The sequence below is a fragment of the Lontra canadensis genome, unplaced genomic scaffold (genome assembly GCF_010015895.1).
Source record: "Lontra canadensis isolate GAN:19392208 unplaced genomic scaffold, GSC_riverotter_1.0 scaffold6, whole genome shotgun sequence".
Taxonomy (NCBI): domain Eukaryota; kingdom Metazoa; phylum Chordata; class Mammalia; order Carnivora; family Mustelidae; genus Lontra; species Lontra canadensis.
In genome coordinates this window covers 2225368-2240103 of record NW_022631000.1, presented here as the reverse complement: position 1 = coordinate 2240103, position 14736 = coordinate 2225368, and the positions used below count along the sequence as shown (strand labels likewise).

Here is a 14736-nt window from a genome sequence, read left to right as displayed (position 1 = left end):
GTCCTGTTTGGGGGTCAGGTGATCACAGTTCCTACAGAAAAACCTTTGGACACTGTTACCACTTGCGTGCTTTCTAAACAACCAAGGATTTATTGGTCCACATGTTTCTCATCTCTACTACTTTACTCTTGTCCTGACAGTGGATTCAGCTAGATCTAATACCTAGACTAGCAATAAAACTTGCATTCTAATAGCTAGCTAATATTTAGATCTTCAATTATACACTGGCTAATTCTTTCATAAATATTCAAACTACCTGCTGTTAATTAAAAGATTATGCATAAATAGCCTATTTCTGGCAGAAAGGGACAAGTGAAAAAGTCCCATTATCTTAGTGCCACCACTCAAACTGAGGTACCACAGGCAGCTAGCACTCACAGCCTGAAATCAAGGGACAGAGCTCACTCTACTGGGCTCCCCACTCAGCCCTACGTACTGCGGAACTGAATGAGATATGCCTGTATTTATAGCCAGCTTATTTCCTAGCAAGCAGTTGTCTGCTTTTTATAATAGAAATAAAATCTACTTTTTAACTATATTTATATGTATATATATATATACACGTATATGCATATATATACACATACACACACACACACTTAACTATCCTTTTCCCAAATACAACAATAAAAAAACTGATAGAAGTTTCTTAAATGCTTTCCTAATGGTTTAAGACCTACAGAGAGCACAAAAGGTAGCACAGGAGTTAACTACCTTGGAAGATACCACTTTAATGCTAGATTGTAGTTCATAACTAAATTTCAGAACAAAAGTAATCAGAATCTGGTACAGAAATATAATCAAAAGGGAAAAATATGTTCAACAGTATGATAATAGGTTCTAATTCTGAGAAACCAAAATGATTGCCTCTACAGTACAAAAATGAGGAAAGAACAGAACAGGTAATAAATACATGGCAGTGGGGGTAGTAAACCTTATTAGCAATCTCTATTGCAGATATAGAAAAATTGAGCAATTTACCTGGGGTCAACGCAGCTAATATGAACCCTCACTGGAATGCAGGCAAAACTCTACAGCTTTAGTTTAAAAGAAGTTCTGTATACATTATCTCATTTAATATAAATATTAACTTAGATATCATCAAAAAAGCTGAGATTAAGGCTCCATGTAATAGGCTATTGTCATTAGTGATTTTACAGCCTAATTGTTTTCCTCAATAAAAACTGACAAGTAGGGACGCCTGAGTGGCTCAGTGGGTTAAAGCCTCTGCCTTCGGCTCAGGTCATGATCCCAGGGTTCCTGGGATCGAGCCCCACATCGGGCTCTCTGCTCAGCGGGGAGCTTGCTTCCCCCTCTCTCTGCCTGCCTCTCTGCCTACTTGTGATCTCTGTCTGTCAAATAAATAAAAATAAAAAATCTTTAAAAAAAAAACCTGACAGGTAATACTAACTATTCTTAAAGCAAGCACATATTCTATTTTTTTCCTAAGCTCCTATAAACCCATTACGAAAATGTCACCTCTGGGGTTAAAGGTTTCAGGTTTATTACTATCTCTACACAAAGTATTCCTTTTATTTACTTCATTCAAGTCCAAAACAGATGCTGTCACAATATGCTAAAAGTGTAATTAAGAAGTCTGTGTTTACAGAGGACACTGGGAGGAGGAGCCGAGAAGTGAGTTGGGGGAAATCAGAGCGGGAGACCAACCATGAGAGACTATGGACTCTGAGAAACAAATTGAGGGTTTTGGAGGGGAGGGGTGGTAGGCTGGGTGAGCCTGGTGGTGGGTAGTAAGGAAGGCACTATTGCATGGAACACTGGGCATGGTGCATAAACAATGAATCTTGGAACACTGAAAAAAAAAGTCTGTTTAGTTGTAAAAACAGAGGAATAACTTCACATACTCATAAGAAGAGAGCTAAGAAAAAAAAAAAAAAGAAGAGAGCTAAGGGATAGATTATTAAGTGAAAAAGCAAGGTAGAGACATAGTTTAGAGTAAGTTGTGTTTTGAGTAATACATACGTGTGTATGTTTTATGAATTATATTTTCAGGAAGAATCACTAGAATAAAGTAAACATAATAAAAACTACTACCTAAGGGAAGAAAGAGACTAGGGTGAAGCAGAGAGTCTTTGTGAAACTCCTGGAACTGCAATTTGTTACGCAGAGTGGTACCAGCCTCTGGGATTAGCCCCTGCCCATCAGAGCACTCACACAAGACTTCTGCCCATGTATTCCTTGTATCCTTTTCATTTTTAGAAATGCAAGATTAACTTCAGAATACAAAAAGAGCAAAGAATAAGCCATAAACACATGAGCATTCACTGCCCTGTGTAATCTCCTCCTCGCACTCAACAGGGCTGACCTGCACATTAACAGAATATTGCAGAAATCATGGCATTTCTGAAGACAGGTCATAAAAGATAGCTACCCTAACTCTCTCTTGCTCATTCATTTACTCTCTGGTGGAAAGCACCATGGCATGAGGTCACCTAAGCAGCCTAGGAGAGGTCCCTGTAAGGAACTGAAGCCTCCTGATGACTACGTGAAAGAGTCATCTTAGAAGTACATCCTCTAGCTCAGAGTAAGCTTCCGAGGACTGCAACCTCAGGAGACTCGGAGACAAACCAAGCTATTCCCAGATCCCTGACTCCTTCAAACTGCATGAGATAATAAATAAATGTTTGTAGTTTGAAGCATCTGTTTTGGGATAAATTGTTACATAGCAACAGATAATTAAAACACATAGTTTTTAACTTTGGAAACATGTAGCGGTGACAGCTCCTGAAAAATAAGACACATACTCAAATGAAAAGTGTAAATCTAGTTATATTCCTGATGTGAACAAGCCATTGCTGTAATAGGTAATTATGAGACAATTAAGGAAATTCAAATACAGACTACTATGTAATGACATTAAGAATCACTTAATTTTGTTAGATGTAATAGCACAGTTTATGTTAAAAGAAAAGCTTATCAGTACACATGCATACTGAAACAATTGAGTGAAATAAGGTGTAGAACTTGATTTAAAATACTCCAGCAAGTTAAAAAAGGAGGGCAGGGCAAGAAGGATAGATGAATAAAGAAATCCAAAACATCGGTAAGTGTTGAGGCTGCATGATGGATCCACAAGGAGTTCATTATTTTAGTTCCACTTCTGTCTAGGTTTCAAAATTTATGTAATAAAAGTGATTTTAAAAGACTATTCAGGTCATATTATCTTGTCACAGGATTTTACATATTTTAATTATATCCTTTTCACCTTTTTGGTTTGTCAAAAGACCTCCTGGTCTCTGATGATTTTTTTAATGCTCTTCTCTGTGTCCTCAACACTTACTTCCATGTTTTTGGCAACTACTCAACTGCACATAGTTTTCCAGTAACAGCAACTTCCCCCCCGCCCAAGGATTTAAGTCTTAATATGTCTGATTAAAAAGATCAACAGAATGTTGAGCATCATGAAAATAAACAAAGCGGACATTATTATCCTTTTTCATGCTTTACATGTTACAATTCCAAGATCCCTTTTATGGTATTTAAGTAAAATAATTCAGATTTGTTTTTAGATTATTTCGTATTCTATTCTAAGAGATTGTTATGTTAACCTATTTTTAGTAATAGATTTTTGGTAAATATTATATTCAAATTCTAACTAGTAGCTGATCTAACTGGTGATGATGTCAGGGACTCACTATATACCATATGTCAAAAAGTATTCATTAAAATAGCCTATAATTTATCCTGTAAGTAACTGACATCTTAACCTAGAGCTGTGCTATCCAATACAACAGGCAGCAGCCACATACGGCCATTAAGCACCAAAATGCAGCTAGTCTTAACTAAAATCCTGTATGGGTTTTTGAAGTGTTTCTAAGTGGTGTCACGCCCTAGATTTCCAATGTGCAGTACAAAAAATAGGATGTAAAACATTAATAACTTCAAAAAAAATTTAAAAACTTCTTAATAATAATGACATGTCGATACACCAGATACTGCATTAAGTAAAATATATAATTAACATTAGTTTTAGCTTGTTAAAAACTTTCTTAAATGTAATAAATAAAAAAAAAGTACTTATGACTTCCACTGTATTTCTTCTGGACAGCATGCTCTAGAGATTCACCTCCCGAAAGCTACTGACTGATGTCACCTACTAATAACTGTACAATTTTTATAGTGTATGTTTTTATAGTATATGTTAAACTAAAAAAAAAAAAACAAAAAACAGTTTCAGCAAGGCACACAGTTAATGCCATCCTAAAGGAATTCAGTGCATAGCAAACTAACTTGATGCTTCCGGAAAAAGGAACCTGGTTGCCAGACATCAGAGGTGGGATAGACAATATTTAATTTTCACTGTTTAACCTCTTATATTTTAAAATTTTTACCTATTTGAAAATAATTTTTAATTAAACACAATAAAATAATGTGAGACATTAAGAGGGAGCATTAAATCTCATTCCTTTATAAGTGAACAAGCAAACATTATTTGGTACAATTATCCTTCCAACTGTCATTCTGCAATAGTATATACCGCTTGAGATAAGATAAAAAAAAAAAAAATGATGTCAGTTCACCTGAACTGAGAACATATTAAGATTAAAGTTCTTAGAAAAAATATTTATAATTCCAAGGCCCCTTTTATGGAATTTAAGTAACAACTTAAGTCCCATCATATCCAAACTCTGCTTTGCCTCCCTGTTTCAGCCTACATCTGCTTCAGTTCCATTTATTCTGGTTTGGGCAGTTTCACCTTAATACAAAATGAAAACTATAAACTTGGTTGACAAGAGGCTGAAGCAGTAAGACATTTCTCCCACTTGCCAGCAAACTGCCACCTGCTAGACCCTAAGCCTAGAATTCATCCAGCAGGACAACTCTAAAAAAAGCCACAGAATGATTAGGACTCTATTACGAAAATTATTCTATTACAAAATCCGTTCATTTTAGACTATAAATTTTTTTTAAATATGATTGATAAACTCAGTCACTTATTCTGATGCTGAAAAAACACCATACCACCACCTGGTCCCTTTATAAAAGTAGTTAAAGCACCACCTGGTGTTTGTTTTAAAGTAGAATGTATATAGTTTTTAAACTTCAGTGCCTGCTGTACTGAGCTTGTGACCTCTCAATCCCCTTCACTCATGGTAATGAGCCTTTTACCTGTTTAAATAGTGAGCTTTCAACTATATTTCAATCAGCACTAGAGACATTCTTTTAGTACCACTAGTTTTGTCCAATTTTCCTAATTGAGAGTGAGAGAATATTAAAACCCAGAGAGACTGAATTGCTCATCCAAGGACATATCATTTAGAGAAGACAAGTTTGATTTAAAATACACTGCTTTTTTTTTTTTCCACAAAAGGCATATTGCTAATTGCACAAAAATTTAAAGGGCTATTTATCTTACAAAAGAACTACACTTAAGTTATGCTCTACCTCTATTTTCAAAATCTTTCCAATTATAAAAATAATAAACATGCAAGAAGGGAAGGGAGAACGAAATAAAACAGCACCTTAAGTATGAGGCAAAATGAAATGCCATCTCAGTGGGTCACCTCTGGCCCCCTGGTTACCACTGACAGGTAACTGGTATGACTCCTTCCTGATCTTCTGCCATGTATTTATATTCACATAAGCACTTTTTCGTTTTTTTTCTTTTCAATAATCAGAAGCATACTGACTTTTAACCCAAAAGCATTCCATATCAGTAAATCAAAAATTTTTACAATCATACTCATAGCACGAATACTTATGTAAGCTCTTTACCATCACCAACAAGGCTGCCATAAACATCTCTGCACATTTACCTCCCCAAAGAGGTGCTCTTATTTCTATTTTACCTTCATTCTGACCTGCTTGTGTCTGAGCTCCTGTATACGGGGGCTGCTGTGGATGAACTCCTGGCGGGTGAGCTGCAGAGGACGAGGAAGCGATGCTGTCGGGTGTCCCTGAACGGTCCTCTGCAGGAGCACTTGGTGGCCCTAAACGGTCATGACAAGCCAGTTTAGTTTCTAATACAAGACCTTTCCGCAACAAGCTCACTTAATAAGTTTGCTTGAAAGATACTAAAAATGGAAAGTAATAGAGAATAAGCATAACCACAAGTGCCGCTTTTTATAGTGTATGTGTATACTTCACTTTTTCCTTTGCTCCACTCTCTTAAGAATCCAAAACTACAACTGGAAACCCTTCCCTCTAAAGTGTAGAGTATTATATTCCTAAGTCCTGAACTCCCCCTGCAAAAATCAAAACTCATCTCTGCAATAACACTATCCTCTACCTCATGCCATCTAATTTATTTTGTAGATCAACCAAAAGTATTTCATTCTTCAATGGGTCTCCATTGCCCATAATCAAGTTCAACCCTCCAGTTTGGTATTCAAGGGTCCAAACATTGTATCTCACAATTCCTCCTCCTATAAACCCCCTTCAGCTGAAACTAACCTACTCCCTAGTCCCACAGTATATTTTTTTCTCCCTCCATGTATCACTGTTCCCTACACTCCCACCTTCATGTTTCCTAAATTCGATGTTCTTTAAATCACAGGTTACTACTCCAGTAAGCCCTCTTCACCCATGAATACTTTTTTCCACTTGTGAACTTCCATAAAGTATACTTTTATTATGACCCTCACCAACTTCTACTTTGTATCTGTGAATAACTCCCATCTTTCCCTTAGGTTATACAAGCTATTTGGGCCAGGATCCTTTCTGATTCTTTTTGTCTGCCTTTCAAAGCCTACCTCTCAAATTCCTGGAGTCACTCAAATTCTTCTAAAGTAATGAACAAAGAAGTAAATGGAAAAAGTTAGCTACAGCTCCAATCCTGTGACAAAGACAACACTCCAAAGACAACTACAGATACATTTATTCCTGTAAGTTCTCTCTATTGGGTAATACAGAAGAGTGGTTAAAAGCTCAGACTATGGAGCCAGACTGCCTAGGTTCAAATGCCAGTATTGCCACTTAGTAGCTCTCAGATTCTAGACACACTTATCTCTTTCTGTGCCTCAGTTTCCTCATCTGTACAAAGAAATAACCCACTTCTACTTCATTAAGGATCAGGAGTTAACAAGCACTTATAGCAAATATTTATGAAAGTGATTATATCCTAAGAGCTTATGAAAGTGATGACCATTTAGTAAGTTCCCCATAGGGACCTGTTATTACTAGCTAAGTTCCCTGAGAGTAAACCTCTATCCTCTGCACTGGTGGATCCCAGAATTTAGCAATGTATTAGGCAATTGTGTAGCTGGCCAATGGTAGTCCAGGTACTGATGAGAATTGAACTAGGCGAATAAACTGGTAATGCAAGAGAAACTGATGGGTTAAAGTAAAAAAGTTAAAGAGTAAAATGGCCAAGCGCTCATGTTACTGATATTCACATAATGTAGATACACACATCTAGTCTCCTACAAAAGACACTGCATTACTGACCTAAAACAGTACATTATTTTGATCCCTCTTTTCTCTCTTGTATGTAACCTATTAGTTAATGCTGCCCATCCTATCTTTACAATATTCTATGCCTCCTTCCCATGTCCTCATTCACTACTGCAGTCAAGCTTTTCACGACAGCAGATGTGAATAATCAGAAAGCATCCTGGCATTTTCTATGTGCACAGTTTTTCTTACTTCAACATCCAAGGCTACTAGAAAAATGTCCTTCAAATAATGTCAATCATATTAATCATGTTATTCTGGTATGGCATATACTATATTCTAATCAAAATTTTAAGCCTGACTTTATATATATATATATTATATATATATATCTATATATATATATAACTACTGACTCCTCTACCCACCATTTCTTGAAGTCTTAAATATTAAGAAGCCATACCATTAACTCAAATTTCAGTTGCTCTAAAAAGTGTTTTTCAGATGTATCACTTGTGTGATGTCTTCGTTCGCAAAGAACATACATCATATACACATTTTGTCTTTCCAGAATTTCACATAATTCTCTTTAGTGAATAGTCCCATAAAAGTCTCAAAGAAAAATAAAATTAATAGACTGAATCCTATATTTCCAATTACTAATAATGGCAAAGTAAATGGTCAGAGGTAACAACAAAAACCCTAGACAAAACAGCAGAAAACAACTATTTGAAATCACTGGAAGTCAACCTAATGTCAGTAGAAACCAGAAAAGTTTACCCCCAGTGGAATTACAGTGACTAAGAATTGTAAGCTCTGACCTCTGCAGCCCCAACAGCAGAAAGCCAGAGTGTCAACTTCATGGCTGGCCAACTAGCTAGAAATTTGAGGGGAAAAATCCCTGGATTAAAAGAGCCACCGAAGGAATGAGACCTACAAACTATGTATAAGTTCTGCCTAAAATCCTCGGCAAGCCACAAAAATTAAGAGGCGGACACGTAAGAGGGCTCAGGGAAAAAGCAGCACCAAGAGTTTAAAGGGCTGAGCAGAGATGTTAGCTGCTAGATTCCATGAGGACAAAGAATGAGTAGTTTGAATCCAAACGAGTTAACTCCTTGCCAGAGCAGCAGTAACAAAAAATCAGTCACTGAAACATATTAACCATCATGTCCAGTTTTCAATAAAAAATTATCAGATATGCAAAGAAACAGGAAAACGTGATCCATACTCAGAGTAAAAAGGCAGGCAAAAGAAAGTGTACTCTGAACAGGCCCTGATACTGGATAAAGCAGACAAACACTGAGGAGCTATTATATTTTTTAAAATTATAAATATTTTTAAAGAATTAAAAATGCAGGCGTTAAAGGGAAATATAGTCTTAATGCAAAGGTAAGGAATCTCAAAAAAAAAAACTATACAAAGATTCAAATGGAAATTACAGAGCTGTATGTGTAATCAGAATCTAAAGAGAGAAAAAGCAGAAAAAATACTAAAGAAATGATAGCCAAAAATAAAAAGAAGCAATCATAGTATAGGTACTGTTTTAAGGTTAAAACCATTCATATAAGAGCAGTTTCCACACAAAAGCACTTTAACCAAAATCTACATTTAAAATTAAAATTTCTCTAGTTTAACATCCAAAGAGAGAAGACATGAAATACAATTTAAATCCTACAACAAATCTGAAATAAGATTATGAAATGGTTCAGATTTTTAAAAAATTATAAACTTTCTGAATTCCACTTTTGATAAAATTTACCTACAACCAACAGTGGTTATTCTTTAAAGGGTAGGGTTCTACCTTAAGAAAGCTTTCCAGGTGCTGGAAATCATCTAGATCTTGATCTTACTTGGTGTTTTATATAGGTATATACAAAAGTAGAAATTTATTGAACTGAACCTTTAAGATATATGCACATCACTGTATATGTTATCCTATTACAGAAGGAAAGGAGATGGAAGGAAGGAGAGAGAGAATGAAGGATGGGAAGGAGAAACTAACTTACCTGAAACCTGATCATCTGTTAAGCCAAACGCTGACATGACATTTTTATTGATTTCATCTTGGTTTTTTAAAGGATCAAAAGCTGACATACTTGCTGCCATAACCTGAGTAGATTGTTTTCCAGAAGAATCAGAAGCAGCAGGCTTTTCATCCCTACCATCCACAGTATCTATGAGAGGAATAAACAAAAATTTGTTTCCATTTTATCTATACTTAGTGAAGCCTAAAAAAAATACAAAATAGGGAAAAATATATGTGCATACAGTCCGAAATGTTCAAAAGTATCTCTGAATATAGCATAATTGTTCATTTTACTTTTTTATACTTGGATTTTTAAAATCAGAAAGAAGGATCAAAAAGAAATTTTAAAAACCAGTTTTTTCAAAAAAATTTTATCTCCTTCCCTAAGAATTATTAGGTAAGGAAAAAAAAAAATACAAGCTCCAAATACAACCTCCATTGGATTTTTAAAATCAGAAAGAAGGATCAAAAAGAAATTTTAAAAAACCTGTTTTTTCAAAAAAATTTTATCTCCTTCCCTAAGAATTATTAGGTGAGGAAAAAAAATATACAAAAAAACATTTTGCCTCTTCTTTTGGAGCCCATGACCTACATATATCCTACAATCAGATATATACTGAACACTAATGCTTAATTTTGCAAAAGGATAAAGAAGCTTAAATGAAGTTATGAAATGAAATCTTATGTTTTATTTCTACTTGTCTATTTGTTCATTATTAATTACATGGAAACCTCAAGCCCATCAATACATTAAACACATCCTTTTAATTTGCTACGTCTCCTTAAAATACTTTACAGTTGAAATGATATGTCTCAGATTTGCTCAAAATAATAGGGGAGGAAATGTATGGGAGTCTAGATGACATATACTATGAATTGATAATTACTCAAGTTGGGGGTGGGTTCACAAGATTCATTAGAGTACATGTCTACTTTTGCATATCTTTCCATAATGAATTATTTTTTTAAATAGAAAAATAATTTAAACATGAGCATGATAAATTTAAAACCATGCTTTTCTTCTAAGGATACTAAAGTACTCAACATGCATCTGTACAACTACATTGTGAAAGGTAAGGGATTCAAGTAAACCCACAATATATAGATAGGAACCTGAAACCAAAAAGATAACAAAAATTTTTTTTAAAAAGGTATCAAAAATAAAACAAGTAAACAAAGAGGAATACTGCTAACCATTTACTCAGTAATTATCAACTTTTTTCTGTTACCACACAAGTATGAACATCAGTTATTATCTCTATGATCAAGACAAAATTTATCTTGTGAAAAAGTGTTAAGTACCAAGTAGAATATAAGCACACATGGGCTTATAGCTCATATTCATTCCTATCATTCCACTAGTTACACTAATATTTCCTCCACTGCTAGAAGAAAACTTCTAGTAAGTACTCCTTTAAAATAAGTTATTCATCTTCCTCACCAATTTTCTTCCTAATTCCTAAGTCCAAGGCTACATGCCAAAAGCATATCACACCAATCTTGTAAGCTATCCCCTCTCACACTACTACCTTCCACTAACTGTGCACCCTTCCACTTACTGCAAATTAAATCCATCAGGAAACACAATACTAGAGGCACACTAACCTACTAGTAGCTCCTACTAGCCCATTAGCTGCTATAGCTACTGCAACAGGTCAATCCAGTATCCAAGGCAGCCTACATCATGATCCTCAGAGAGGAAGCAAGTATCCAAAAACCTGCAGAGGTAGACCACTGAAGAACATGGGAGGAAGACCACTGAAAAACCACATATTTCTGGGTAAGGGCAAGCCACATTGTTCTAAAGAATACCAACAACTGATTGGCAACACTGTTTTCTAGGCCAGACTTGCAGTTTCTGGTACAGGACTTTTCTGGTTTATCCAACACTATTTTCCTGATTGTTAAGTCAGGATATGTTCTAAAAGCTTAGAAGCTTCAAAGGCAGGTAGATGGTCAAAAGGTAAATGATCTCCCTAAGCACAGAAGGGGAAACAAAAAATAAATGACAACCATCTGTAAAATTAAAGCACAGAATGTATTACTCACTCATTAGATAACTACAACAGGATACCCTGACAAGAAAGGAGGCCAGACACAGAAACTATATGTGGTATAATTTACAAAATGCTGAGAGGAAACCAGTTTTAACATCTTTTACATTAACATAGGTGAAAAGTTAATAATAAAACATATGAAAATAAAGGGTTAATAAAGAGAAGTAGTAAATATATTAGTAAGAAATATGTGAGAAAAGAAAGGTTGCTTCACCAAACCTAAAAGCTTATAATTCTATCCCCTATGCAACACACAGGCTACTACAGGTAATTTCTGCACAGTACTGGGTACACTTGAATTTTCATCTAAGTTTCATAACATTCTACAGATGCTTAAATCCCCTGAAATTATCCTCAAATGCTGTTGTGTCAGCATCTATGAATTCTTCTGGCAAAATGGTCAAAAGTTTTCTTCAGATTCTTGACCTAAAGTTGGAGCTTTTTGTCAGGCCATTTGCTTTAATCTAAAATACAAAAAGTTTCATGATTAAAAAGGCCAGTTAGGTTTTATTATAGAATTTCAGCAAATCTCCAGTATGTTCTGAAATACAGAGGTGGAATAAGAAATTACTAATCACTAAAAATTTATTGAGAATCTACTATTACTACAACTTCACATAGCTGGAGGGAGAGAGGAAGAATAAAATTATAGAAAATGCAGCTTTATTTATAATACACCTAAACTAAGAAAACTCCAAAATTTAAATGTAGCCAAAAATACAATCTCTAAGAATCTAATGGCTTCAAGGGATTATAAAACGCTACTTTCCCACAAAATCATCTTCTATTAAGCTCCTTATATACAGTCATCCAGACTCTATTAAAAAATCACTATTTCATGGGGCGCCTGGGTGGCTCAGTGGATTAAGCCGCTGCCTTCGGCTCAGGTCATGATCTCAGGGTCCTGGGATCGAGGCCCACATCAGGCTCTCTGCTCAGCAGGGAGCCTGCTTCCCTCTCTCTCTCTCTCTGCCTGCCTCTCCGTCTACTTGTGATCTCTCTCTGTCAAATAAATAAATAAAATCTTTTAAAAAAAAATCACTATTTCATAATATAGATGATTTTAAGCATGTAATTTAAATGCAGACACAAAAATTTTAAAAAGACAAAAACACTTAAGATTTTTAAGTGCAACATCTAAGAATATTAAAAATTGAAGAAAGCTTGGGACGCCTGCGTGGCTCAATCAGTTAAGCATCTGCCTTCAGCTCAGGTCATGGGTTTGAGTCAGGAGCCTTGCTCGGTGGGTAGCCTGCTTCTCTCTCTGTCTGCCCCCCTCTGCTTGTGTGTGCACTCTCTCTCTGACAAATGAATAAAATATTTTAAAAAGGGGGTTGGGGGACGCGCCTGGGTGGCTCAGTCATTAAGCGTCTGCCCTTAGCTCAGGTCCTGAGATTGAGCCCCGTGTCGGGCTCCCTGTTCAGCAAAGTCTGCTTCTCCCTCTCCCACTCCCCTCTACTTGTATTCCCTCTCTCACTGTCTCTTTCTCTGTCAAATAAATAAATCTTTTTTAAAAAATAAATTAATTTAAAAAGTTGAAGAAAGCAGTTTTTTTTTTTAATCTACTTTCAAGTCCTAATACATAAACTCCAGTCTATACTGTTAAATATATTTGGTCCAAAAACACTGTCAGTTCCAAATTTGTCAATAAATCCTGCTTTAATATAAACAGTACATGTCATCTTTAAAATGGGAAGAAAAAGTTTATCTTTGCATATGATTAAAAATCACATTTTTTTTTCAATATTTTTTATTTATTTAACAGACAGAGATCACAAGTAGGTGGAGAGGCAGGCAGAGAGAGAGGGGGAAGTAGGCTCCCTGCTGAGCAGAGAGCCCGATGTGGGGCTCGATCCCAGGACCCTAAGACCATGACCTGAGCCAAAGGCAGAGGCCCAACCCACTGAGACACCCAGGCGCCCCTAAAAATCACATTTAAGATAAACTTTATAGGGGCACCTGGGTGGCTCAGTGGGTTGGGCCTCAGATCAGGTCATGATCTCAGGGTCTTGGGATCAAGCCCAGCATCAGGTTCTCTACTTAGCAGGGAGCCTGCTTCCCCTCCTTCTCTCTGCCTACATGTGATCTCTGTTAAATAAACAAAATCTTTAAAAAAAAAAAAAAAAGATAAACTTTACAATATACCATTTGAATGTAGTGATCTTAAATTATTTTTTATTTAAAACTACTTCAAAAAAAATAAAACTTCATATGCCCCATAAAACTCATGAAATGATTGCAATTCCTAAGACGCATTGATTATTACAATGGAAACAGTTCAAGAGTCAAAGGGGTTTGAAAACTGACCTAGTCATAAACCCAGGGTTGTTGTTTTTTTTTTTTTTAAGATTTTTTATTTATTTGACAGAGATCATAAGTAGGCAGAGAGGCAGGTGGTGGGGGCAGGCTCCCTGCTGAGCAGAGATCCCAATGTGGGGCTCGATCCCAGGACCCTGAGATCATGACCTGAGCAGAAGGCAGAGACTTAACCCACTGAGCCACCCAGGTGCCCTAAATCCAGGGATTTAAGACTAGCTGTAAGGAATCAACCAGATAGCACTTTAAAAATGGGATTCCTGGGCCCTGCCCTCTAGTAGGTCTATGATGAGATCCAAAAATTTGCAAAATAAAATCTCCCGGTAATCCTAAAGGACCGCAGGTTTGAATACTAACACAGAGGTAAGAATAAGAAAAGGTAACATCAGGGGTGCCAACCTACTCCTACTTGAAAAGTAAAAAAAAAAAAAAAAAAAATCTGCAAACAAAATATGAGTTTATAGAGAATAATGTTAGGCAGAAAAAGTCAAAGAAAGATAAATACCATATGCTTTCACTCATACGTAGAATTTAAGAAAGAACACAAATTAAGCAAAGAAAAAAAAAAAGAAATAAAGATTCTTAACTATAGAAAACTTATAGTTTTTCCAAAGGGGAGGTGGGTTAAACAGTTGTTAGAGATTAAGGAGTGTCCTTATCATGATGAGCACTGGATGATGTATGGAATTGTTGAATCACTATATTGTATACCTGAAACTTACATAATACTATAAATTTTATTAGAATCAAAATAAGCTAATTTTTTTTAAAAAAACATAAGAAGAATAAAAGGGATTCACAGTCTACCATTTTCAGGAATACTGGTGGAAGGTCCTGGTTCTCCAGGTGGTTCCAAGCTATCCAACAAGCGATTCACTTTATTTCGCAGTTCTATCAGCTCTCGACGAAGATATTTTACTTGACTGGATTCAAGGGGTCTTGGTTGGCCATTAACTGGAACAAAAGCATTAATTTGCTTAAAAC

General features: G+C 35.8%; 1 protein-coding gene across 6 annotated transcripts in view; it reads right to left on the bottom strand.

Moving 5' to 3' along the window:
- Window positions 1-14736, bottom strand: part of TFG (trafficking from ER to golgi regulator) — a 33712-nt gene that overhangs the window by 4932 nt on the left and 14044 nt on the right. For 4 of the 6 annotated variants that reach the window (XM_032852051.1, XM_032852052.1, XM_032852055.1 and 1 more), the window contains exons 4-6: window positions 14560-14706; window positions 9360-9527; window positions 5811-5951 (exon numbers count right to left, since the gene is read on the bottom strand). In XM_032852051.1, coding sequence (XP_032707942.1) covers window positions 5811-5951; window positions 9360-9527; window positions 14560-14706 — 456 coding nt within the window. The remainder of the gene's footprint in view (window positions 1-5810; window positions 5952-9359; window positions 9528-14559; window positions 14707-14736) is intronic. The other 2 variants (XM_032852053.1, XM_032852054.1) reach the window with 1 other exon arrangement.